At 37.7% G+C, this 26,530-nt stretch overlaps 1 protein-coding gene across 4 annotated transcripts; it reads right to left on the reverse strand.

Moving 5' to 3' along the window:
• Positions 1-1,128: 1,128 nt before the first annotated feature.
• On the reverse strand, positions 1,129-26,530 carry LOC117571366 (homeobox protein orthopedia). 4 transcript variants are annotated; one of them, XM_034253478.2, is made up of 8 exons: positions 25,801-26,530; positions 24,813-25,125; positions 17,162-17,487; positions 16,382-16,516; positions 3,884-4,088; positions 3,625-3,750; positions 2,818-2,987; positions 1,129-2,758 (listed from the first exon to the last, which is right to left on the reverse strand). In XM_034253478.2, the coding sequence occupies exons 2-8, from the start codon at positions 24,841-24,843 to the stop codon at positions 2,366-2,368; spliced, it is 1,386 nt and encodes a 461-aa protein (XP_034109369.1). In that variant the 5' UTR covers positions 24,844-25,125; positions 25,801-26,530; the 3' UTR covers positions 1,129-2,365. The 4 variants fall into 4 exon arrangements, with proteins under 4 accessions (XP_034109369.1, XP_034109368.1, XP_034109371.1 ...); XM_034253477.2 differs by having other exon boundaries at positions 16,382-16,537; XM_034253480.2 differs by lacking the exon at positions 3,625-3,750 and having other exon boundaries at positions 25,801-26,528.

Raw genomic sequence — 26,530 nt, forward strand, 5'->3', positions numbered from 1 at the left:
AAATATATTTTCTATATAGAAAGTATATAAAATAACCTGTTAATTAACATTTATGAGGCAATCAGCTATTCTTTAATCTGATTAGATCAAGTCTTTTGCTTTCAGCTTTGCATATAAAACTAGCTCTCTTACTTTAGTAAGTTAAACCACATGGTCATACCTTAACTATCCTCAGCGACATACACGTGGTATGCATATATGGCAGCTGCAGTCACAGCAGCCGTAAACATTCAGCGGACACTGTTTGTTGCAGTCTCTGCTGCTGACCCCAATCATGGCAAGCAGTCAATGCCATTGCAATGGATATTTGGTCAGTTGCCCCCAAACACACACAGAGTACATGTGTGAGCATGTTTGTGCATGCTCGTGCATGTTTGTGTGTGTGTGTGTCTGTGTGCGTGCGCTGTCAAACTTTTATCAATTTGCCAATTTTCAGCTTAAAGTTGTTTGTGGCAAATTCGTTTTGGCGTTTTTATTAGCAAGCCAAAAAGCTGATCACATGCAATTATTGTAATTGCTTTTCCAGCTACTTTCCAACTACATTGAGCAAAGTTAGCCGCCCTGCCACGCCCCCTCCCTCCCCTGACTTTTGCACCCTGTTATCCTGTGAGCTGATTTAGTTAATTGACTCGGCATTAAATGCAATTGCAGCGGAATAGTTAATAATAATTATGTTGTAGTAGAATAAAGTGCTCGACTGGAAAATATCTAAAAAGAAAGTTCATTTTAGTTTGTAAAAATAATACTAAACTTTCTTATATCTAAATTCCATCTTTTAGATATTTTGTATTTTACATGCTGACAATATTGAGATATAACTGAGAAGTATCTAAAAGATGAAGCTAACTAAAAATTAGAGCTTTGAATCTGAATATTACTGAATCTAATACAATCTCCAAATATCCAGCTATAACTAGCAGCTCTCCATCCTCAAAATTTACAGGATATACCACTTCAAATTAGATATAATGCAAAACCCGTTTTTACACTGAAATCAGTTTTATTTTTCGTATTTTTGTCATTTATCTGTTATTTAAATCACGTTCAATTCATATTTAATTTAGTTTACTAATTAATAATACGCATACATAATTACATACATATTAATTTAGTATTACACTTTTCTGGTTTTGTTTTTTTTTTTTTGTGATTTTTGTTTTTAGCATTTGCATTGGGTTTTGTTTAAATGTAGGCTTAAACATTAGAAGAAAGTCTATTACAAGTATTCCATTTAGTTATGTATCTTTAGTATGTATGTTTATTAAAATTAAACCATTCGCTTGACACCATCTAATTAATTATTGAATTAATCAATTATGCGGTGCATTGACATCTGTTCATCTCATTCTGTGGCTTTTTCTAATTGGGCTTTTCTTTGTTTTTCTATATTGCATAGTTATTTGTTTTTTCTTTGTTTATTGCAGTGAAACAATTGATGTATCTGTGTGTGTAAGTATAGCAAAAGAACTAAACAATAATGAGCTATACACAAAAACAACAACACTTAAGTAATACAACTACAAATGCTTAAAATGTACTTGCTATATAACCTATACATATATGTATAGGCATATATATATATTCATATATATAGTATTTAATATTATTATAATGCTCTTAAAGTCAAGTCGAAGCATGCGAAAACTTTTGCAAAATTATTGTGACATCCCAGACAAATGTCTAGATTTCTTTTTCATTTCTCATTTTATACAATTTTTGTTAGACTTTTTTGTTTTGCCTAAAAATCTTTTACAATTCGTATACAGTTATGTTGCTATGTGATATTATTAATAATAATATATTATTTTCAGTGTTAATTCTAAATAAATTGCATATTTTAAGCAAGTTTTCATATTGGTTTTTCTTCTTTTGTTTCCGTTTCCGTTTCCTTTTGAGCTTAAGCTAATATATTTAATATTTTCAATAGTCGTACACATATAGGGTTTGTATATGGAGTTAGTTCTTCATCTACTACGTCTGCTTCTTCTTCTTCATCTTCCACTAAATAGCTCATTGAATTGAGTTGCTTTTCAAGTTCTCATCTCGTATACATGGTTTACATTCATTATAGTCTTTTAAGTTCAAAATCTGCGCCGTTGCGTTCGCTGCATGGACAATTGGACAATTTTTTTCCGAAATAAGAACAAATAAAGAAAACAAAAATAACACGAGTCAACTCATCATCAAAATTGTACAATTCGTTTAAACATAACTTTTGGTTTAATCTTAATCCTTAAACCTAACCCTAAGCTTGCTGGCCGGGGGTTGACTCTCAAACTGTACGCTGGCTGGCTTCTTAAAACTCGTGAGTGCCGCAATTGGAAAAACCGTAATCCGAAAAGCTTTCAAAGCTTTTCAACAAATTTCAGTAGACCGAATTGTGGTGCTCGTAGTTGTTGTGTGCGGCGGCAGCGTGGTGTAAATACGATGGAATCGCAGTCGCATTTAGTTCCGAAGCTCGCCGCCGCAGCGCTGCAATGCTGTGTCCTCGCCAAACATCCTCATCGGTGGCGCCATCTGGCGACTGCATGGCCTGATGGCAATGCGGCAGCAAATTGCCGCTGTCCTGTTGCTGCTGTTGATGTTGCTGCTGTTGCTGTTGTTGCTGTTGCTGCTGCTGCTGCTGTTGTTGTGTTGGTGTTGCTGACTGTTGCTGCTGCTGTTGCTGTTGGTGAGATACTTGCTGCTGCTGTTGCTGCTGTTGGTGAGATTGCTGCTGCTGCTGCGGTTGATGAGCCTGCTGCTGTTGGTGAAGTGGCTGTTAACACAATGTTAACTTTAGTTTAGGTTTGTGTCTCGGCTAGTTAAACAACTTACCATGGGCTCGCCATTGAGCTCGTTCTGTGTGGCATTTGGCTGTGCGGAGAGTGGCGGTGGCGTCACCGAGGAGCAACTGTTCATGTTGGGCGGTGTAGTGGCGCTCGGGGAGCCGCCCGGTCCGCAGCTCACCCCCCCGCCGACACTGTGCTGATACATCATCGAGTCGCCTGCAACACATACATACATACAATACACATTAAAGTCTCGCACTTCGCACAGTGAAATCAAACAAAAAAATACAAAACTTTAACTTCAAGTCAAACTGAAACTGTAACAATGATAACTTTGAAAATACAAAAATCAAAAACCTGTCTCCAAAATGTCAATTAGCACAACTATACGAAATCAAATAAAACGACGACGATGGCGTCGACGATGAATACCTTTGGGTATTCCTGAAAATTAAAATTAAACGAATGTCTGTTAATTGAAGGAGCAAACACACAGCCGAAGCCAAAAACGCTATAAATCTTTCTACATTTATTTATTTATTTATCTTCTGGCTACTGAACCGAAATCTTAAAGAAAAAGCAAAAAAAAAAAAGTGTTATGAGTTCACAGAAATGAAAACGTTGTCGACTCGCGTCGTGTTTGGGCAATTGTCAAAAGAACTGGATTGTATCGAGAAAGACACACAAAATAAATAACATACAAAAACAAAAAATTGTCAACGCATCTTTTTTTTTTGTATTAACAAATGGAAAGTTTTCGAAGCATGTGATCTCATTTGCTGGTGTGGGAAAGGGTTGATGAAGGGGACACACTGGGGGGGCTGATGATAAGAAAGCCTGACGCAACACCTACCCAAAGCATTGAGGCCGTAATGCTGATAGCTGCCAGCCCCGAGGGCAGAGCCCATGTTAATGCCCGAATTGAGGCCGCTATTCAGCGAGGACGAAAGCGGTGACGATTGATTTAGCTGGCCAAAGCCTTTTTTTTTTGTTCGTCAGTCGTCAGCGAATGCAGCAGTTAGTAGCAATAGATACAAAGTTACAGATAGATAGATTGAGATACGATGTTAGTTTTTCAGTTCAATGTGACTCTTCGGTCTTCTCGCACTCACCTGCTGTCATCGGATTGACGCCCACGCTCCAGCGATCCCCGCCAAACATGCCCGTTCCGCAGAGTCCATCGCCCATGGCGATGTTCGTGATGTTTGCCCCAAACGGTGGCAGGCCATGTGAGGGCAACAGAGCGCCAGGTGTGCGGAAAACATTTGTGGTCTTCTTGCGCTTCTTCCACTTGGCACGACGGTTCTGGAACCAAACCTGCAAATAAAGCAACACAACTCATTAAAATCAATACTTATTTTGTTGTGGTTTTGTTTTATATCAAATATTATTTAAATTTCATTAATATTATGTTCATTAAATATGTTAGTTTAAAATAAACACATATTAAACATTTATTGTAGAGAACATTTTCATATTGGCTTTATTTTGTTTTATCATTTATTTTAAAATTCGTGTTTATATATTGCTTTGTTTTTATTTAAAATTGACTGGCTTTTTAATTTATGTTATTTTCATTTCATTTTTTGCGAGAACATGTTCCTAACTTTATTTAACTTCAATATTAAAAGTGAATCCCACTTAGCTTTTCTTTTCTTTAATTTGAGTTTCAACTAATTTACTATCGTCGTTAATTCTTTTATAAGACTAAAATCTTATTACAAGTCAAGAATATATGTTATTCAGCTGCCAATAGAAATGAGATTAACTTTGTAAAATGAGTATGTGAAAATATAATATTTGGGTCTCATTTAATTGTGATTGTCAATTACACATTTTTTATATTAATTTAATGTTCACTACCATAACTTTTTGCATTTTTTAAGTAGCTTCGAAAAATTGTGTTTATAGCGAGATTGAACTTCACTTTGTCAGCAATTAACTGCGAAATGCGGCAACTGGAATGTCATTGCTCCGCTGGCAATTAAAGCTGATGCAAGTTAAAGCCTTAAGACCGCGAACAAATTGGCTTCGTCTTGCTCTTCCCTCTTTGCCTCTCTCTCTCTCTCTCTATATATACAATATTTGTGCGCACATGTGTTGTCTGCTTGTTAAGCGAGTTCTCTTACATGGTCTTAATCGAGATCAATTACCGTCGTGACAGTCAAAACATGTCTCGACACACACAAACACTCGCACACACACGTAAGCACGCATAAATTCCATATGTAAATTCTTTATCTATACAAGAGCATTCGGCAGAGGCAGCAGAGAAGGCTAAAAGCAAATTGGCCGGGGCAGCTGCCACTTGGTCAGCCATACGCTCTTGTCTTATATTGGCAGCCCAGTGCCTTGGCCAAAAGAGCCGAGAAGGTGGCAGGCAGAGGGAAGAAGATGGAGAGGGCAGCGAGCCCATGTCGGATGTGTTTTGTTTGAAATTGGCATTTCCATATGCATAAGAACCAAGCGGGACAACGACGACGATGTGTAGACATGTTGAGGTTTTGACATTTACAAGCAGTAGCAACACACACACACACTTGTAGGCTCACACATGCAAATACAGACGCATAGCTTTCGATTTGCAATTCATAGAAAAAGTGTTGCCTACTTCTAGGAGTTGAGCTGAGCTGCAAAATGTTTTTAATGCTTTCTCGCAAGAAATAGCAAAAAGAGTATTGGAAAGAGAGACAAAGCGGTACTGAGTTGGCAAATGAAGTTCGCTAGCAATTGAATGACTTGTCACATGAAAACGATTTTTCCGCCGTGCATAACAAAAGCGGACGAAACACTAAACTGAATCCACATCAACTTTGCCGGGTTGACAACTTAACCGTTGCCACGTTCCTCTTTTTGTTGTTGCTGTTGCTGTGCTGTTGTGTCGCGTATTTATATATAAACGTGGCGTGAATCCGTGGCAATCTTGAGCTGTCACCGAGAGTTGCGACGCCGCTAAAGCCGCAGCCAACTAATGGCCAAGAAAAACGAGACACAGCCAAAAGCTCAAACTGAAACTGAAGCCAAAAAGCGAAAGAAAAATGGCAACTTTTGTGCTGCAAAGTAACTTTGCTTGTAATGCTGATGATGGTCCCCAGTGTATTTGTCATATGTCGGCCAGCAAGGCAGGCAGACAACTGCCACACACAAACACAAACACTCAGTGAAATACACTCGCAGTTGCAGTCAGACACAGAGCGAGAGAGAGAGAGGAAGAGCGACAGTTGCTGTCCAGGCTGGGATCGACGAGCGTTAACTAAATATGCGCGCAATGTTACACCAGGGACGCTAATGTGCCACATTCGGTGGCAAGGAAGAGGCAGCGGCAAATGGAGATGGCAGAGAGGGTTGCCAGCTGCCGCTGACAGCGACGCCAACTGCGACTGCGACAGCGGCAGCGACGTTTACAGCAGAGCGACCTTGACTTGTTTATGCTTTTTACGTGTTTGTGCGTCGCTCTATTCATTAACTTTTAATTTAATAATTTAAGACAATGTCTGACTGTCTGACTCGCACTCACTATCCCTATCTCTCTCACTCTCTCCCGTTTGTTGTCTCGCTTTCTCTTTGTTTACGGCAATTAAATTATCGTTGTGTTTTTCTTTTATTTTGCTTGGCATTTTCGCATATTTTTAGCTTCGCTTTGCCTTCTGTGTTCGGTGTTCTCTCTATTTTCTCTTTTATATATTTATATAGCTCTTCCTGCTTTTTCTTCTTCTTCTTGGGTGAAAGCTAAAAGTCATTGCCTACTTGGAGGCGCGCTGGCAGACCATTAAATTGGCATAACGTGCATGACGTGCGAGGCACGTAAATAGGCGTTAAAATGTCGGTTAAACAAAACATTTATTTTTTATGCGCCTCTCCCAGTACACACACACATACATGTTGAGGGTGTGTGTTTGTGTGCCAGACAGTAGTCCAATAAATGTATGCTCATGTTTTTTGTTGCCTCCCCTCTCTCTCTCTCTTTCGTTCTGCTCCTTATGCCGCGTTAAATTGTGTTTTGACGGTAATTTTTTAAGCTGCGCCCTTATGCATAAATTATCAGCTCGTCGCTTGAGTGGCTGCTGACTGCCGCCACAGACTGTGACTCTGTGATTCTGCTGACTCTTGGCTGCTTGGCTGAGGGGCGTGAAACAGGGTTCAAGCTCTTTCCAAATTTGATTTATTGCGTATTGTGGAAAAAACGAAAACAAGACATAAAACCAGCTAAATGTGATGAGCAGCCAATGCAATCAGATTGCTGAATGCTATAAATAAATAATTTTAAATTTAAACTCAAGTCAACCTTACCAAATAATACAGGTATGAATTTTATATCAGCAGATTTTTAGAATATTTTGAATCTGCTGCTAAATAGATGATTAAAGCAAATTCATTATAATCTGCATTTATTTTTCAAAAGCACAATGTATTAAAACTCGTAAGAAAGAAAGCAACAATAGAAAAATTGCGAAAGTGGTATTCACTTAAAAGTAAATATACCGGATAATACTTAAATATAGCAAATGCTATATTTGATTTATTCACACGCTACGACGTGAATGAAAAAGGCAAACCAATAGCCATCTAACATTGGGAAATATTAAAAATCCAACTATAAACGATTTGGCTAAGACACTAATACTAAATAATTATTCACTTACATAAAAACATTGAAGAGTTTGACTAGATATTACACAATTGTTAGAGAGAAATGTGCATTGCTTTAGAAATGTTGAAAAAGTTCGCCACTAATAAATAATTGCTAGTGAAAAATTCACACAAATTTATCAGTGAACAAAGCAATCAACTCTTTAAAAAGTTGAAAGAATGAGACAAAATAATTTCAAATGTTTAACCCCTTAAATATATTTTAATATGAGGAAATAATATTGGGAAAATAACTAATTGAAGACATGCGAATATATTCACATATTTATATGAAACCAAATAAAAATGCGACTTTGAACTTTTTAGTTTTGAAAATATTTGATAAATTAATATGAAAGTGTATCTTGATTTCTTTTGATGATGAAACTAAATAAAAATTCCATTTTCAACTTTATCTAAATCAAAATCAAAATACCTCAGAGAGATTTAACTTTAACGGCTAAATCAACTTTAACACTGATCAGAAAATATCTCTCACCAGCTTATGCAATGTTGTTGTGTTGGTCAAAGCAAATGGAGCAGAACGCAATGGAAAACGAGTTTTTCCAAAAATTCCAGCCATATGCTGCTAACAAAAGCATTTTCATGTTTGGACTTTTAATTTTCACTTGCGACTGACACCAAGCCAACAAAAGCAAAAAAAAAAACAAAACATACAGAAGAGAGGAGAGAAAATAAAGGAAAGACACCACCAGAAAAATGGGCAGACAGACAATAACAAAAGGTGTGAGAAGTATAACAACAACAGCAACAACAACAGAGACAAGAACCAAAAAGGCAGAGGAAACTGTTGCAAATAATAAATGAGTCAAGTTCATGAAAAAGCAATTTCTTGCGGCAGGCCACAAATATTAGCAGCAACAACAACAATAACAAGAACTGAGGGAGGGCAACAGCACCCACATTTCGACAAGGGTGGAAGGGAGGCTGAAAGCAGAAGTCAGAAATTAAGTAGCTGCCAAATGACATGCAACACGACGTGGAGGGATGAAGCCCAAATGGGATAACAAGTGATTTGCTTTGATTTTATGACTGCTGCCGAGCGAGGGCGAAGCAAGGATAACTGCTCTGATGCTGCCTGCTAACTGCTAACTGGTAACTGGTGTCAAAGACCCAACGGCATTTTTATTATGAAACTGAAACGGAAACTGAAGCAAGTGCTAACTCTGATTGCAGGCCATTCATAATCGTCTGTCATATGGCAAATCCCAGTCGAAATCCCCTCTTTCAGTATTTTGGCGGATCGTTATGCAACATTAATTGCACATTATGGCTAATAAACAGCTGTCGTATTGCGTCTAGTTATTGCGTTTGCCACATAGCACTAAAGTTGCAAATCAAATCATGAAATTATCCACAAAAATATTTGCATTTGGCATTCGTACACACACACACACACTCAGCAATCAGCCTCAAGTGCAATATCCTGCAATGCAATATCCTCTGATGCTACATTGAAATACACTTTGCGCACTTGAAAAAGCCAATTTTGCAAAAATATCAATCACAGTTTTGGTCGGCAAGAGCTGAAAGCACGCGATGTCAACTATCAGCAGCAAAGAGACAGAAAATTGCAATCAAAATTCGATTAGCTGCAATGCAAATATTATTTATTAAGCCAGGAAAAACGAGAACGATTTCCATTTTGCTGCATCTCTCTCCCCTCTCCTCACCTCTCTTCACCACTCCACTCCCACTCCAATGCTGTTTCTATTAATAAACATTTGGACTGTCAAAGGCAACTCTCTGGCTCTCGGTTGCCATAATATTTGCCTCTGCTTTTATTGGCAATTTTTGCTGGTTATGATGGCTGTTGTTGTTGTTGTTGCTGTCGTTGTTGTTATCGTTGCAACATAATCAAAAATCAATTGGCCAGGTTATTGCATTTCTTTGAAGCGAAGCGCTCGCTGGCCTGGCAACCAAATGAAAAGGCCACTCCAGAAACAACAGCCAAGAGTCGACACACAGTCAACAATCGAAATTGGCAACTGTCAACTGGGTTCTGAGGCATTATGATTGTACCTCTCTGGCATTTGTTTGATGTGCTGCAGCGCTTCTTCTGTTTCATCATCAACATCTTCAACTTGAACTCAACTCAACTTAAGCATCTTCTCTTTTTATTATTAACATTGGACACAGAGAAAGCGAGCAGAAAGAAGCTGAGTGGTTTATGGAAATCGTTTTTCGGCCAATATCTTTTCATTCGCTTGGCCACATAAAAACTGCGTATAAATTCATAAAGCAACCAGAGACTTTCTCACACCCACCCACCCACACACACTTACAGAGTTGGAGACATTTGTTGTTGTTGGAGCACAACACAAATGGAGTCGATTTATTTTATGTTATCCTTTAAATCCTGCTTTACGAGCGCGCCCAGCGACACTTGCTGCTGCGACCCCCTCTCAAAGCGAAAGCCCAACCCAAATCTAGCTGTCCCGCCGCCACTCTGTCTTCCCCTCGATTTCCACCCACCACCCACAAGGCAGCAAAGCAAGCAGCATCCACAATCCAACCGTTGTTACTATGCCCGTCTCACTCACACTCGTGCTCACGCCCACTCCCTCAGAGATGAGTCTCTTTTGGCATCGACTCGCCCTCCATTGGGGGTTGGCCCAACTATTGGTCCATTTGCCGGACTACTGCCGACTGCCGACTAACGTCTGCTGCTTAGGCTTAGTTGCTCTGATTTATGAATTAGTTGACGCATCGGTCGTTGACTGGCATTACTTTTAGTGCCCACTGTCAATGTGTGTGTGTGGGAATGCAAGCTGCGAAGTTTTGTATCGCATCGAGGCAAGCTAAAGTGCAGCACAAATGGAGTTTGGAGAGTGTGTGTGTGCGGAGTGTGGGGGATGCTTGCCACACGCAATGCAACCCCCGAAAATATTTGGTGCACGTTGCTGGAGCATGCGCAAAGCTCGCGTTTTCCCAACCAACATTTGCTATTTGTTTTCCTTTTTTGTTTGCCATCAAAAGAGTAGAAAAAAATGCGGAGGCAAAAGAAAAGAGAAGAACACAAAACGCTTTTGTCGAACCTTTTTCATTTATCAATAGCCACTGCCAGAATCGTTTTGCAGCTTATCCCAAATGGCCAACACACACACACCAATACTGTTGCAACATGCAGAGCCAGACGGTGGACACTTTGGCACGCCATTTTCACACAAACATTTCAATGAAAAGTATCAACGGAATTGCTTTTGAAATTGCTTCATATGCCATAAACGGGATGCGTGCCAGATTTTCTTTATGCCCTCTTTATGTCTCCCCCGTCCACAAACAGACTGTCGCAGTCTATGTATCTGACTCTCTGTCCCTCTCTAGCAATATGTTCTCTCTCACTCTCTGCTCCAACTTTAACTGGAATCCTTAAAGTTTTGCAGCTTTGCAAAAAAGCGAACAACTAATTTAAGCTACGCGCATCGAATTTTTCGTTGAGCTCCTTCTACAGTTCTACAGTTCTCTGTCTCTTTCTCTCTCTGCCTCTGTTTCTCTCGACTTTCCCATTTTCCCGTTGTGTTGTTGCATATTTTCGTTTTGGTATTTCAATTAAACTTTAATTAAAATGCGATGCCATGGTTATCAAACGCGGACTAGAAACAGCTACACCTGAGAGTTGCTTCAAATTTTTGCCCCCCATTTTATCATCTCTATCTCTTCTCATATTTAGCAATTTTATTAAATTTTTGCAGCATTTTTGCTTGGCATTTTTATTTGTCTGCTAAAAAATGCATGCACAACTCAACTACTACTCGTATTTCTGCTTGCCCCATAAATCCTTCAGCTGCCCCACGTCCTCTCATCGCACCTCAGCCATCAATCGTGGCGCCCAGTGGGCTATTATTAGAGCTGGCATTAGCTGGCGGCTCAGCAAATAAATTAGTTGCGTCTGAAGTCGAGGCCATAATTTATCACTGAGCCCCCATTCGAACTCGACTCTATTTGTGGAGCTCTTCTCCTTTTGACCAATCGATAAACGTGGCACTTGGAGAGATAATGTTCCATTGCAGAAATTGTATATAGTATTTAATATTTGAGTGCCTTAACATTTAAGGAACATTTAATTGTCTCTACAATGATTCAACTGTCAATTCGTGACTAATCTGAGTTCAACTTGAATTACTCGTGCGTAAGTTGAACTTATTTGAGAATTGAAATGAATAAGCTGCAGCTACATATCCGCTTCGAATGTTTATTGAAAGTGTTAATTTTTTGATGATTCAAAATTCCTATAAACATCTCGTATATAAACTTTGCATTTGACGTAAATGTTTAAGAGCAGGCATCAGGTGAAATGTAAATATTTGAAGCCATAAATATCTTATATCAAAATAAATTAACTAGAGAAAAACATGGTGTGTAAGAGACAGATTAAATTAAATAATAATTTCTTTATATACATGATCAGGTTTAAATAAACCTTAAATAAGCCAGAATAAGAAAATTAAGAAATGCAATTTATGACTAAAAGACAAATTAAATGAAATAATAATTTTTATATTATACATAAAGTATTTAAACGAATGTACACTCATAAATGTATTCATAAATAGCCCGGAATACATATAGAAATATGTATCACAGAAATTATATAAATATAAATTACAGAAAGATTAGAAAGCAATCAAATAATAATTCAATTGTTATTCATAAAGGATTTAACTATCAACCAACTATAAACATTTTAAGCCAATAATTGAATAGATTATCTATGGAAATATTTACAATTTATATAAAATAACTTAAGAAATGGATAAACGAATTTATATAGAATAACATAGGAAAACCACAAAAAAAAACAAGTAAAAAAGCCTGCAAAACTGTGCGGTATTATTCTAAAAATATACCAAAGTAATATTACCCTAAAATCACAAAGCAAAGACAATATTTGGTATATTGCTATAGGAGTTAATTTAAGATATACCCTAGAGTCCTAAATATACAAGATTGTCTGTCAAATTAACCAACTTAACTTAACTTATCCAACTAAAACCGTTCTAGGTATAAGAAAGCTAAATAAAGTGATTAAGAGACAAATTTTTGTTCGGTTCATTTACTTTTCATAAAGTATTGAAGTATGAACTATTTTTCAACCTCACCTATATCATTCTGAGAAATTCACCTGCTACATATTTCGCTTGAAAAATAATTATGGTTTTAATAATGCCAACTATTTGTAGCTTCAGTAAACTCACTTGATTATTCGCTCGCTTGGTTTACCTTTGTCTAAGCAGAACCCCTTACCCCAACCCTCTTGCCGCTTCCCAATGTTGCAGTTGCTACCCCGTGGTTGCCTGGCAAATTAATCATGTGAGAAATTCATTTAGTTGTAAGTGTGGCAGTGTCTGTGGCACGTGCTGACCGACGAGTCGTTGCTTGCCGCATTGCAACAATTTAATAAACAAACCAATAAATGCAAAACATACACAAGCAGAGAACTGAAAGCCATGACAATGCTTTGACAACGCTCACAATGTTCACAATCATGATAAGTCAATTTAGAGCTTTGTTTCCCTCGCCCCATTTTGTGGCAATTGCCAAATGCAGCACAGCACAGACTGCGAGTGGCAAGTGTGGCAAGCATATTGCCGGATCCATGGGTGGTGCTAAGGCGCTTTACCTTTTAATGCCCCCACGCAAATTGTCAATTTCTCGCTGTGCTGGCGGTGGCAAATACAAATTAACAATTGCACCGCCCGCTGGCAGTTGACCTCGCCTTCCCGTCTAGCGTATTATTGTGTTGGCTTTGGCAATGCGATTAGATTTGTTAATGCTCTGCTTGAACTTCTACTCTACTCTATGCTTACTCGGTTATCTGCAACTTTATTAAATTATTTTTGCATTATTGTTGCTGTAGCTTTTGATTGTTGCATAATTAAACAGCCTTGAGCCTAAGCATTGGCTAAACGCACGCCAAGACCTGTCTCATATCCCAGGACTCATAAACATGCCTCTATTTTCTCAATGGCTGCATGCCACGTAGTTGTACGTGAGCATCATAACATATGCAGACACACACTTACACCCTCGCACACTCACTTTTTTTGTGAGCATATGTGAGTGAGAATTTCGACTTGATTTTCGTGTTAATGCGCCAACGTTTTCTTCTTTTTTGTTGGGGGGCATTTATGGGTGCTGTCTTTATGCCGTCATTAGCTGCAAATCCTTGTAGATTGATTTAGGGCCAGACGTGTGTGTGTGCTCAGAGACCGAAAGAGATGTGTTGGCATTTAAAGTAGGAAATTGTATATATAAAATATATAAACATATATGTAGCAAAATATGTATGTCAGTTGCAAAACGAATGCGAGCAAAAGTGTGGGCTCTAAAACAGCATGCAAACTTAATTTATATGCTAATTTTATTAACAGCAACAGCAACAACAACAATAAGTCCTTTCTAATCCAAAGGGCTGACATTCCATAAGCCACAAAAACCCGACGACAACGAAAAATCAAACATTATAGCGTGTTAATAGCAGCAGCAAGAGCAGCCCGAACAGAGGGTAATTCTAACCAAAAAACCAAGCCTCACGCATTATCCTGCCTACCCTTCGGACCTCTGCTGACTGCTGCGTCCCCTGCGTGGGGGCAGGAATCAGGCAGCAGGCATCAGCGCTCTGACTCGCCGACAGCCGGATGAGCAGGATACATTAACAGCCAGACACTGATACGCAATTATTAAAACAATTTATCAAAGTAGCACATCCGTTAGGACAGCGCCTGAAAGTAGGCAGCACTTTTTTCGCAACTCTCTTTCTATCCTGCTGCGGGGTGGGGACAAATAATTGTTTAGCTGCGGAGGCAAGTTTCGCTTGCTGCAAAAGTGAACCCATTGAATTGGCCAATAAGACGCCAAATGCCAAATGCTGGGACCAACTTTCGGCATTCATTGAAACCGCAAAACAATTCTCGCATTGCATAGTTTCTCTCAAGGAAGAGAAGCAAGCGGAGAGAAGGGAGAGTGAGAAGGCCAAGTTGATGTGGCACTGCAGGAAGCGGAAGCTTAAACACAAATTTAATGAAGCAGTAAATTCGATTGTCGCATAAACAAAACCCGCCCGCATGCAAAAGGACGAACAGCACGCCACAGGCATCGCCAGCCAAGGCAAGGCAAGGCAGTCAGCAAGCCAGCAGGATAATGGCAAGAGGCAGCAGCAAAAGCAGCAGAAGCAGCATCAACAGAGCCAAAGGGAGCTGCGTCAGCCGCAAAAGGATAATGCTCACTCTCACTGTAGATGCGCTCATATGTGTTTGTGTGTGTGTTTTTGTCTGTGTGTGTGTGTGGCAAACTTTTTGCACTGGCTGCGGCAGTCATAAGTCCCCGACAAAGCGAGCAAGCATGACCAGAAGCAGGAGCAAGAGGGAGACGACTGCGACGCGTCTAAATGTGACTTTATGTGCTTTAATAAAGTATAATTTTGGGCGCTTAAATGGCGTTGTGCGCCTCGAGGCGCGACCATGCGCTCGTAAAGTGCTCAAATTGTGAGTTAAAGCCATTTCCAGCCATAAAGTTTTTCAAAAATTGAAAATACCCCAAAACAACAACCAAAGTCACAAAATTCCCAAAATAAAGCTGAATATGCGTTCATTCCCATTTATGGAAATAAAGTATTGAAAAGTACAAGTAACTGCTGAAACTTAGCTGTCAAATCAAACTAAATTAAATGATTTTCTAAATACGAATATATTGAAATACATCTGGGGAATTAAACTAAGTTGCATAATTTTTCAAATAAATCATACAACCTTGCAAAAAATTGAAAATTTCCAAAAATAAAAACGGTGTAACAACATAAAAATACTGAATGTTCACTGTATTGAAAAGTATATCTATTGCTAGACGAAAAATTTCATACAAAATGAAAGACAACTAAATATTCATTATAGAGAAAAAACAACTAAATATTAAATTTAAATAATGGGACTGAAGCATTACACATATGTTAAGAGATAACTGAAAAATGTAACATTTAAATGAGAGTTTATCTTAGTAACTGCAGTTTTAAATAACTATTAAAAAACTAAACAAAAATCTTCAATATGAGTTTGAAAATTAAACGAAATATTGTTCAAATAATGTCAGAAAACTTAAACAAATTTCTTATTACTCAAATAAAAAAACAAAACTTTCATGTCTGTGGTCAAAAATTAAATGTTGTCTGAACTTGCCTTAATTTCAATTGTCAATTGTCAATTAAAATGAGTGTTTGAATTCATTTGAAGTATTGTTTATAATATTTACTTGCTAATTGTTTGTTAATTGAGCCAATTACAAATCAAATACAAAACTTTATCGATACGTAAACAATGAGAGAAGTTTGGGAAAGAAATCCTTCAATTAGCTAATATAAATATATTTTTTTGAGATTTTCATCGAAAAAAATCTTGAAATACTGCTCTTGAAATATGCAAATATTTCAATAATAATTGTTATTATTTATGAATCATTCATTGAAGATACATTTTCTGATTACATATATTTGAGATGGTATGAAATGTTAGTCAAAAAATCTTTGAATGAAATTCGATGCATTTATTCAAGTTTTTCAAATATTTGTATGCGACATTTTTTCAAAATACAATAAGTTTCTAAATCTTTTTCCTAATTAATAAGTTTATTCTCTAAACTTGTTTGAAATAAATGCCAGAAATGTGAAATTGCATTCGACAAGAGAATGTTGCAACATTTGGCATTTTGGCTGTTGGTCTGTTGCAACTAACATCGCTGCGGTTAGTGCAACACACGTGAAATGTCATGTTGAACTAAACGACAAAGTGTCAAGCCGAATGACAGTTTGCCAACTGTCAACAGTTGATTGGGCCAACTGCAGTTGCTCGCTGTGACTCAAATGCTAATCAGCGATGCACCGCGACCGCAACAAAGCCGCAAAGCAAAGTTAAGCGTTGCATGTGGCAGATGGCAAGGAGAAGAGAAGTAGTTGTAGAATGACTCACCTGGACACGAGACTCGGTGAGACCGATGCGCATGGCAATCTCCTCGCGCATAAAGATGTCCGGATAGTGAGTCTTGGAGAAGCAACGCTCCAGCTCATTGAGCTGCGCCGGCGTGAAGCGAGTGCGATGACGTTTCTGCTTGTTTTTGTCCAGGTGCTGCAAGAGAGTGAAGCAGAGTGGAGAGAGAGGGATGGCATAAGTGAGAGGAATCTCAATGTATGTGATAGAGAGGAACAACAACAATAACAACAAGAGCATGAATTACAATTAGTAGAGCAACAACAATTACGATAACAGTTACGATAGCCATAACGATAACAATAACGATAACGATAACTAATCTACAATCAAACTAAAATCAACTAAAAGGGATTTGGTTTCGTTTTGCTACTATTTTGATTTGGTTTATCTATTATGTTTTGTTGTTTTTACATAAAATATGGAAATATGGAAATAAAATCACACTTACTTTTTTTTTATTCATTGCACATAATATTATTTATACACAATTCAACACACACAATTTACACATTCACAATAGATTTTTGATTTCGATTTTGGATTTCGTTTTTTTTGCGTTTTCATTGTATATATTTTTTGTAATTTTTTTTTCGAATTGGTTTTTTGGTTTTTTTTTTGGTATTTGAATGCATAGCAGAGTTTGAGATTTTTTTTTTTTTGAGTTTGAGGAAAAAAAACATCGAAAAGAACATGGATTATTAAAAGTTCAGCTTTTACTTGCTGCTAAGTATCTCTGGCCAGAGAGATGTCTCTGCTCACCTGATCCTGTTGCTGCATGTTGCTGCCGCCGCTGTTGCCTCCGCTGTTGTTGTTGCCGCTGCTGTTGCTATTGCTGTGATTGTTGTTGTTGTTGTTATTGCTGTGATTGCTGGCACCGTTTAGCACATTGCTATTGTCGCACAATCCCCCGCTAACATGCAGTCGAGCCACTCCACCCACGCTGGCACCACCGCCAGGTCCACCAGGTCCGGCACCACCGCCCCCAAGGTCCGCGATGCTCGGGCCGACGGGCAATTGGCCAAAGCTGTTGACGCCCGCGTGCAGTGCTGTGATTGCCGCCTTCGGTAGATCACAATCCTTGGGGCCTAAGAGAATAATGAGAGACCGAGAGGGAGAGAAAGAAAGGAAAAAGATAATTACAAATTTGTTGTGTAAAAATATGTTCATTATTCCTCTTATATGCAATCCTATCTTATCTTATATATATACTATTGAAATTCATCGTTTATATGATATTTAAGGTGTTTAGTTGATGATTAATCAACCGTCTAACGCAGCCAAAGACTGAAAAGCCAGTTTGAGCAGTTCTGTTCAATAAAAAATCATTTTGTTATCTCTCAATTTGAACTTAATTAATTTCATTTATTCACAATTAAGACCACAAAAATTGTAATCGACTATTATAAGCCTTTCAAACCTTGAATATTAATCTCTAAGCTTAAGAAAAAGAGATTTAGAAATTAGTTAAGCCAAGATTATGATCTATATTGTATATGAGATACCCACAGTTCATTTAATAAATTAATGGAGATAAGTGTAGTTTGTTGAATAATCAACAATTAAGAGAAGCGAATGATTAAGAAGCTCATTTGATTAATATTTAATTCACTATTAAACTAACAAATATTTTTCTAAATGTAAAATAATTTTTAAATAATTTTCTCTGAAGTGACATTGAATTTGCTTACACTTCAATGTTTAAATTGCAAAAAAAAGAGATTAAGAAATTAGTTGAGCTAGGATTTGCTTTTAAATGTCTATAAGATAATCGATAAAAACTCTTCGTTAAATAAATAAATTTAGTTTGGAGAATAAGTCCTTTTATCTATTCTATTATTTCATAATATAAATCTCTTAAGCTTATGAAATTTCTGTTTAACAAATGAGTTATATTTTCCGGTGTATTTTCATTAATAATTTACAGCAGAGTAACTGGTATGCTTAATACTTATATATAATAAGCTGATAAATGCTTATCTAAATATTGAGTAATTTTCAAATATAGTTCTCTCATTGAATTCTCTTACATTGCTCAATACACATTAATTGGCAATAAAAATATATTAATAATTCACTAACTAAAACTCAAATATGTCACAAATATTATTTAAGAAGCTGAAGCTGAAATGCACAAGCTGACTTTAAGCTACGAATTGTTTTTGCTAATAGTGTTAACCATTGAAGTAAATTTGTTGTAAATGAATGTAGTCAAAAGTCGAGTAAATTTCTGTCACAATTAACAGACGCATAATTATTTGCAGAAAAAAAAGCCGAAGAATGTTTTGAATTAAATGTAATTTACAGGCACAGCCCACAGCATAGAAATTTATAAATTGTTGTTGTAGGTTTAATTAATTGTTTGTGTAAATTAAATAGCAGCACACACAAGGGACACTCACACACACACACCACACACAAAATGCCGTCGCAATTTGTAAATATTTATTGATCGAATTGGAATTGAATGATGCAAAAAGTTGTTAGAAGATGCGATTGAACGAATCAAACACGAATAATGAATCCTGTTCTCCGTTTTGCCGTCGCCGTCGCCGTCACCGTCGCGCGATGTCCGCGTCAAGTTTCGACGTCGTGAATTGCTCAAACCGAACTGCGGCGATCGGATAAATTGAAATTTTCAACAAGCTGTCATTCAAAAAAGAAAAAAAAGATGCCAAAAACAGAGGCAAACGCAGCGACGCGACAGAGGCCGAGGCAGAAGCAGCAGCATCTCAACTGAGGTGCGATACTCACAGATACAGATACAGATACAGATACATAGTTACCTGTATAGATACAGATACAAATGTTAACTCTGAGCGTAACCCCCTTTTTCATTTCATTTCACTTCATTTCTACCTTTAGCTCACCTGACTACGTAACGTGTGTGTTGTTGTGTGTTGTTTTTTTTCGGCCTGCAATTACAACAACAACGCGAACAACACGAAGAAGTTCGACATACATAACAACAACAAATCATAGTCAAATACAAATAGATATACGTCCAGTGAGGTGGATGAAGGCAAGTCTCGTCTAGTCGAGTCGAGTCAAAGTCGCTGGGATCGCGCTTCAGTCAGTGAGTCGGAGACCTCATCGAGATTTCCAACGCATGTCTGGAATTTTTAACATGTATGTGCGAGGCGCTGCCTGTGAGAGATGTGAGAGACAACAACAACAACAACAACAACAAAGAGACTACTACTACAGTGTTCAACTCTTTTCTGATATTTTCAACTCTGTCTACAAGTCAAACATTTACTCATCGCCAGTTGATGCGAACTCTCGAACCTTTCTGGGCTCGACTCTTGACCAAAAAAACGAAAAAAAACTGAGGCTGTAACCGAAGCTAAATCTGAGCTGATGTTGTCATGATTTTCATTTAATTATGCGCACTTCTCTGGCCCGCCTAAGAGTGAAGGTGTGGGCGTAAGGCAAGTGTGCAATTTCCGTTGAAAGCGAAACAAAAAATACAAATTGCAGAAAAACTCAACTCAAACTCAAACTCAAACTCAGCCTTTCAATTTAGCTAGCCGACTTTGATGTGCAACACAAACAGAGACAGGGAGAGAGAGAGAGAGAAAGAGACAAAGGCAGCGACATAGAGAGTGAGAGCAGAGCATCAATGATTTTTATTGTTCTCAAATGGACTTGTTAAAATTTCGGCAACTTCAGAGCCAAAGCTGAAGCGCAGACTGTGTGATGCAGCAACAGGTGCCAGGCCTCGAAACTGGAACTGTGTATTGTGAAATGGGAATTGGAAGTCAGCTCATAAAACTCATAAATGAAATAACTACAACATAAAATAAAAAAGTGGCTGTACACAGGAAAAAAGTCAAAAAATCAAGAAATGCGATTCAAATTTAACTTAGAAATCTTGTTCAATCTTTTTTTTTAACTTAAAATTCTGTTTTCAAGATAATATCGAAAAGTTCTTAAATCAGGATTTTCAATTTAAATTTTTTTCTCTCTGTGTACTTGCTAAGAAAAATGAGCATTTAAAGCTGTCAGTTTAACGCCTAAAACATAATGAATTTAGTATTTGAAAGCTTTGGCATTAAAATGTATCTTTTTCTTTATATGATGATACAAATTCGGAATTAGTCAGTAAACAGTTTATAGTGGTGTTAAGATGTGCAACATTAAATCCATCATTCTTTTATATTAACTACATCATTTTGTATCCGAATTGATAGCGTTGTATCTCAGCGTGCTTTACAGAGTATCTTTCAGTTGAATGGACTGTTTTGTAAGCACTTGTTGTTGATAGACGGCGACATTCCCTTATTCCAGTTCAACTGTTGCTCATGTTGCTGTTATTTGTTGTTGTTGCTGCTGCTTGTGTTGTTGCAGTCGCTTTTAAAGCGCTCGCCAGCAAAGTGCTAATTTTTACACATACACCCAGCGCGGCTACTGTTCATTAGCGATTTTGACGCGCCTGACAGCGCTTACATGACACACACAAAGCGAGAGAATGAGAAGGAGAGAGAAAGAGATAGGCATAGCTTTTCCTCCCTTTCCCCGTTGCAACATTGACATTTGTCAAACATTTAAAACCAAAACTAAACTAAACGACAGCAAACAGCATCTTGAAAGCTGAAATCTGAAGCTGAAGCTGAAGCTGCTTCCGTCGTCAACTTGTTGACTATTTAAAATTTACAGTTATCGCACAACTGTTCAACTTCTCAACTGGTCTGCAACTGTAACAGGGCCAACACAACATCATGGAGTCATCAGCCCATCAGCTTCAGCTCTCGTCTTAGGCGGATCTTCAGCTACTTCGCTTTGGTCGTGATTAGTAAATTTAAGGCGCGGTGTTAGGTGCGAGTTACTCGTACTCTTCGCTCATCTGCAGCAGCTTGCCAAACGCTTCAGTGATCCGCTTAGGTGAAACACACAGCTTTAAGCCAAGAAGAAGTGCGACTTTTAGCATTTCAGTTGTTGCTACGAGCATCTATCTGAGAGTTGTCTTACTCTCTTGCCAAATAGCGCCACTTCTCGAAATCGCACTCGATGGCTGCTTCAGCTTCAACTCTGGCATTAGGCTCAGGCTTCAGCTCCAGCTTTGATTTTACAGTTGTGGCACATAAATATGAAAAGCAAAGCCAAGTCAAGATGCTGCAATTTTAACTGCAACTTCAGCCACAGCAACCGATTTCCAACAGTAAATCTGTGTGAGATGCAAACACTTGCAGCACAAATATCTCAAGTAGCTAACAAAAGACAGCAGTTGTTGCTTTGCATAATTTTACAGCATTATGTTCTGCTGATGGGAATATTTTCAATGATTAGATGAGGAACTCTTCTGAATGAGTTAAATTTGAATTGAATTTTAGACAACTCATTTTCGTTTAATGTGCATAAGTATGGTATAAAAGTAGAAGCCTAGGAAAACACGTACCTCAAGTGAAGCAAACCTCAAACAAATTGTATTTATCGAAAACACTTGATTAATGGTTTTGAATCGAATATGTTGCTCCAAACGTTCATAATGTAATAACTATAATATATGTATACATAGAGAAGCAAATCAAAGCAGAAGTAGGAACAAATATAAAGTCATAGCGAAGAAGCTACAAAATTAAATTTATTTTGAACACTTGACTATTAAGAAAGCAAGAATAACCGTTTATTAATTTAAGGTTAATCAAATTCCAAGCAATTAAATTGATAGAATAATAAATTTATATAGTAAGTAAACATTTTAAAGTTGCCTAAACAGTCGTAATTTATTTATTTTTAGGACTATTGTCAAATGAAACAGATCTTTAGTAGAAAATGTCACAAAATACTCTCTTTAATTAATTTGTTTTATTATTATTATAGTTTATTAATTCTTCTATTCTCTTCTTATTACTTCCAATGCTCTAATAAAATATACAATCAATTAACTAAAGGGGGCCTAAAAGATCGCCAGGATTAGTTAGCTATATTTAAAATACAGATCTTCAGACTAAGCCAATAATTCTGTGACTGAACTCAAGTTTTTAGAAATGGATCTTGTTTTATGCAAGTTTTTAAAAACCAAGTAATGCTTGTAGAGTTTTATTTTTATATGCCTGGCGATCGAACTTCGTGCAAGCAAAATTAAATTAGTATGACAGTTGTTACCCACATTATTATTAATGTTTCACCGAGTTACAAATTAGGCTGATGTATGTTAAAAGAGTTATGCATTTCTAGAATAGAATTCGGTCCATTTCTCTACACATTTACCAACCTAATTTCATTTGGTAATTTATCTGATTTTTGTAATGTTCTTTAATTGAAATATGAAATCAATCATCGGAGCGAGAAACTAATTTGAAATGGCGTCGTTGTGACATTAGTTGAATGTTGCGTAATGCTCGCAACGATTTGCAGTTACAATAAAACATGGCGGCACCCAGAGCTGATGTATATCTCTCACTCACTCTGTGTGTGTGTGTTTGTGTGTGAGGCATGTATGTATGTGTGTGTGTGTGCTGACCAAGCGGGCAGCCATTTTGGCTTCACGTGGAGGCTTCGCTTCGGACGTTGCACGAAAACCGCACAAAGCGATTAATTAATTAAAATTGGCAAACATGAATTTATCGCGCAAGCAATTTGCACAATTTGCGCAAATCAGTTTGGTTGGTGGCTGCCGAGCGAGAGAAGCTGGCACAGCATCGCGCATTGCAACGCACTAAATGCAAATATCTGCCACAAAATATATGGCAACACATGCGGCACGGACTAGTGAATGCAGCAGCAGCAGCAACAACAGTGGAAATGCAACTGCAACTGCAGCCTAGACGCGTCAGTTGCATGCACTGTATATAATTATTGAAATTTGGAAATTGTGCGGTTAGGCGGCAGCTCTCTGTGTGCTGCCAAGGGAAGGGGGAGGAGAGACGAGGTCCATGCAACCGCAGCAACAGTTGCAGCATTCGCAGCAACCGCAAAACATTTCGATGCAAATGTTGGCCCAAAAGCGGAGCACATATTTCACTAGCGCAGCGGACCGCAAAAATGCCAATGCGCACAGTGTGCTTGGGAGCTGACTGTTTGCCAGTCAAATTACAAATGCAATCATGAAATTAATTTAATTAATCCAGGCATCCACGAAAAATGCCCGAGACGCGTCGCGTCTACAATTTGCCATTCGAAATTAAGTCAAACGATTTAAGTTTTCCGTAAAATGAATGCGAATTAGAGACAGTCTCATTCTCTTCTCTCCTCTTTCCCTTCGCATTTCGTATTTCTTTTGCATGCAAATGGCGTTTAATTGGGCGCCACAGTCCATGCTGTGTGTTTGGCCTACGCTGCGCATACGTAATATGCAAATGCCGTCTGTTGCTTCACCTAGCATTTTGTGTTTGTTATTCCACGACACAAAAATAGAGGGGAGCGAAGGGCTTATGAAATTTATTAGCAGCCAGGATTTGGCTTGGTTGCTGCAGCAGAAAAAGGATTTTTCGACGCGTTCGCAAACTGATTGAAATTTATAGTTTTGAACGGGTCAAAAACAAAAGAGGAAATTAAATATAATAAAATCGTAACTGAGACTTTCAACGCAGTTGCAACTGTTTGCATAGCGCATACGCAGCGTATGCCGGGCACAGCAAGTGCATGAAAAATGGCAATAAATTAATAAAAGTAATTAATTACGAGTAAAGTGTGGGTGTAAAATTGATCGAGCTGAATGCCAGCGAAATACATATTCAATAAAAGCTCGCGGGCCATATTTCATTCGAGTGTAAAACTGTTGTTGCAACACAGAGTTGCAATGAAGGTGGCAGGCAACTGCAACTGCAACTGCTTATGCATTGATTGCCGAAATTGAAAGTGCTTGAAAAATGATCAACAATGTGGTGGAAAAAACGTATTCGCATTTATGAGTTATTATTATCGTAAAGTGGTGCATATTTATAAACTGATAATTATGTGAAATGTACAAATGTAATTTACAATTTCAGTGCGGCATATTTAAAAGAGCAATTATGGCAATTAACACACACACACTCACACCCACGCCACTATGCATATACTGATGGGAGCGAGTGTAGACTGAGGCCCTATACAACACACACAGTTCGCACCCACAACAAAAATGCGAGTCGAGCTAGTTAAATACAACTTAATTATTGCTAAATGCACGCGACAGCGGCGCTAGCTGTTTAGACGCCTCAATTATAGGCCATTTAGCATCGGGCATCGATGGTCTGTATATCCAATAAGTCGGAAGTAACTCCCCCTCCCCCCCTCTCTCTACATATTTCTACAGCTGAGGTATGCTCAAGAAATTAGTTTAATTATGGCCCAGCTGGACAGCTGAGATTAATGCACATATTATTATATATTAGCGCAATTCACTCGAAGATCTTAATTACAATATTATACGCTTGCCACTCCCACTCCCCCTCCCCCCTTCTCCACCGTTTCTACTGCTACTTACCCAGCACATTGGCCCCAAGATTGTTCAGCATGCTTGCCGAGAAGTTGCGTATCGATAACGTCGACAGTTTGTCGCCTTTGTAATCTGTCGTTAGCCGAAAATTCTGCTGTTTGTAATCCGTAATCTTAATTCGAATTCAATTTAATTGAATTCCTTGTGTATGTCATATATATTTATTATTTCATTTAGGCAGCATCCACAATGAATCTGCTCGTATACTCGTCTATCACAGTATGTTAAATCTAGCGCAATGCGAACTGCAAATTACATTTCAATATTGTTTTTTCGTTTAATTTCTTCCAAAAGCGGGGGTCTGCAAATAGAAGTAAGATTGAATCAGATATTACACTAAGCAAGGATTGCTATTTATTCAGTTATTAGTGAAGCAGTCATAATTAAAAATGGTAAATATAAACAAATGACTTTGACTTTTACTTTTAGTATGTGAAACAATGTACATATATAAGAAAAACACACTCCACATTTTCGAATCATTTTATATTAATGTCTTAAAGAATCTTATAGAAAATGTATTGGGGATATTACGAATTCTTTTTAAAAGTAGTATCAAAAGAATTTACTTTTATTTTTTAAAAACATTTTGATTAGAAAAAATGTTAAAGAGATATAAAGAATTAATTTTATTACTAATTTGAAAAAAATATATGTTAATTGCTATAAGAATCATATAAAAAAAATGTTAAGAATATACAAAATTAATTCAGAAATTAATTTGAAAACATTTTAATATTATTTCTAAAGAATTTTATAAAAACTATATTCAAAACATAAAAAATATATTTTATAACCAATTTGAATTGTGTAAGACATATTTTCTAAACACTAAGAAGTCTCGTTTGCTTTTGTTGCTTTATTAACTCAACATTTCACTCAAAAATTTTCGCAAGTGAAGTGCCTGGTGTATTGATTGTATCCTTAAGATTTTGATTGCGCATTTCCAGTTTGCTTTTCTTTTGTGCTCACTCACCTTTCGACCCCTGATGTCTGAAGCTAACCCCTTCCGCTTGTTGTGTGTGTTTTGTAGGCAAAACTTAACCGCTTGGGTCAGAGTTCAATGCAGACGCTGGACGCAGGACAAACTCAAATTGCCATAGTAAAATTAATTAAATGCCTTGACCATAAAAAAGCCAAAGAAATTAAATCGAAGTCACTTGGCCGGAAGTTGAAAAGTTTTCTCTTGGCGCTTACGAGACACGCACATGCACATTAACACTCACACACACACACTCGCACACACCCACACTCACTCACACACACACACACGTAGAAGTTGAAGGTGAGCACGCAATGTTACGGAAGTTGTATCGTTTATTGATGAAATGTTTGACCAACTGACAGCTGGACACTGTCCGACGGACCGCAATTTGCTAGACTGCGGTTTATTGTTATTGTTGTTGTTATTGTTTTGATATTAAATTGATTTAGTGCTTCTTCTGTAATCGATGCTTAGTTATTATGCTCTCTTTTCCACAGACACTCTCACACTTTTTGCACTTTGTTTGAATATTTGATAAGTCAAATTAGTTTTGGCCTGCGGGAACACTTGGCTCAGAGTTAACTCTTTCCGGTTTCGATGTCGGTTTGCATTTGAATATGATTGTGAAATTTTGGCGACGGCTGTTCGCCGAAACAAACAAACGGTTGTGTGCGGAACGAAACGGAACGCGTAACGTTTGCCAGACGACTCGCTCGCATTT

The sequence above is a fragment of the Drosophila albomicans genome, chromosome 3 (assembly GCF_009650485.2).
Source record: "Drosophila albomicans strain 15112-1751.03 chromosome 3, ASM965048v2, whole genome shotgun sequence".
NCBI lineage: Eukaryota > Metazoa > Arthropoda > Insecta > Diptera > Drosophilidae > Drosophila > Drosophila albomicans.

What these genes read in the sequence shown, in the direction of transcription:
- LOC117571366 (XM_034253477.2), bottom strand. Translation starts at nt 24,843, where the DNA reads ATGCTGAACAATCTTGGGGCCAATGTGCTGG. An exon ending in ACATGCAGCAACAGGATCAG is followed by an intron (nt 16,538 to 17,161) that starts GTGAGCAGAGAC and finishes ACTCTCTTGCAG; the next exon opens with CACCTGGACAAAAACAAGCA. An exon ending in TTACGGCCTCAATGCTTTGG is followed by an intron (nt 2,988 to 3,624) that starts GTAGGTGTTGCG and finishes TATGTGTTGCAG; the next exon opens with GCGACTCGATGATGTATCAG.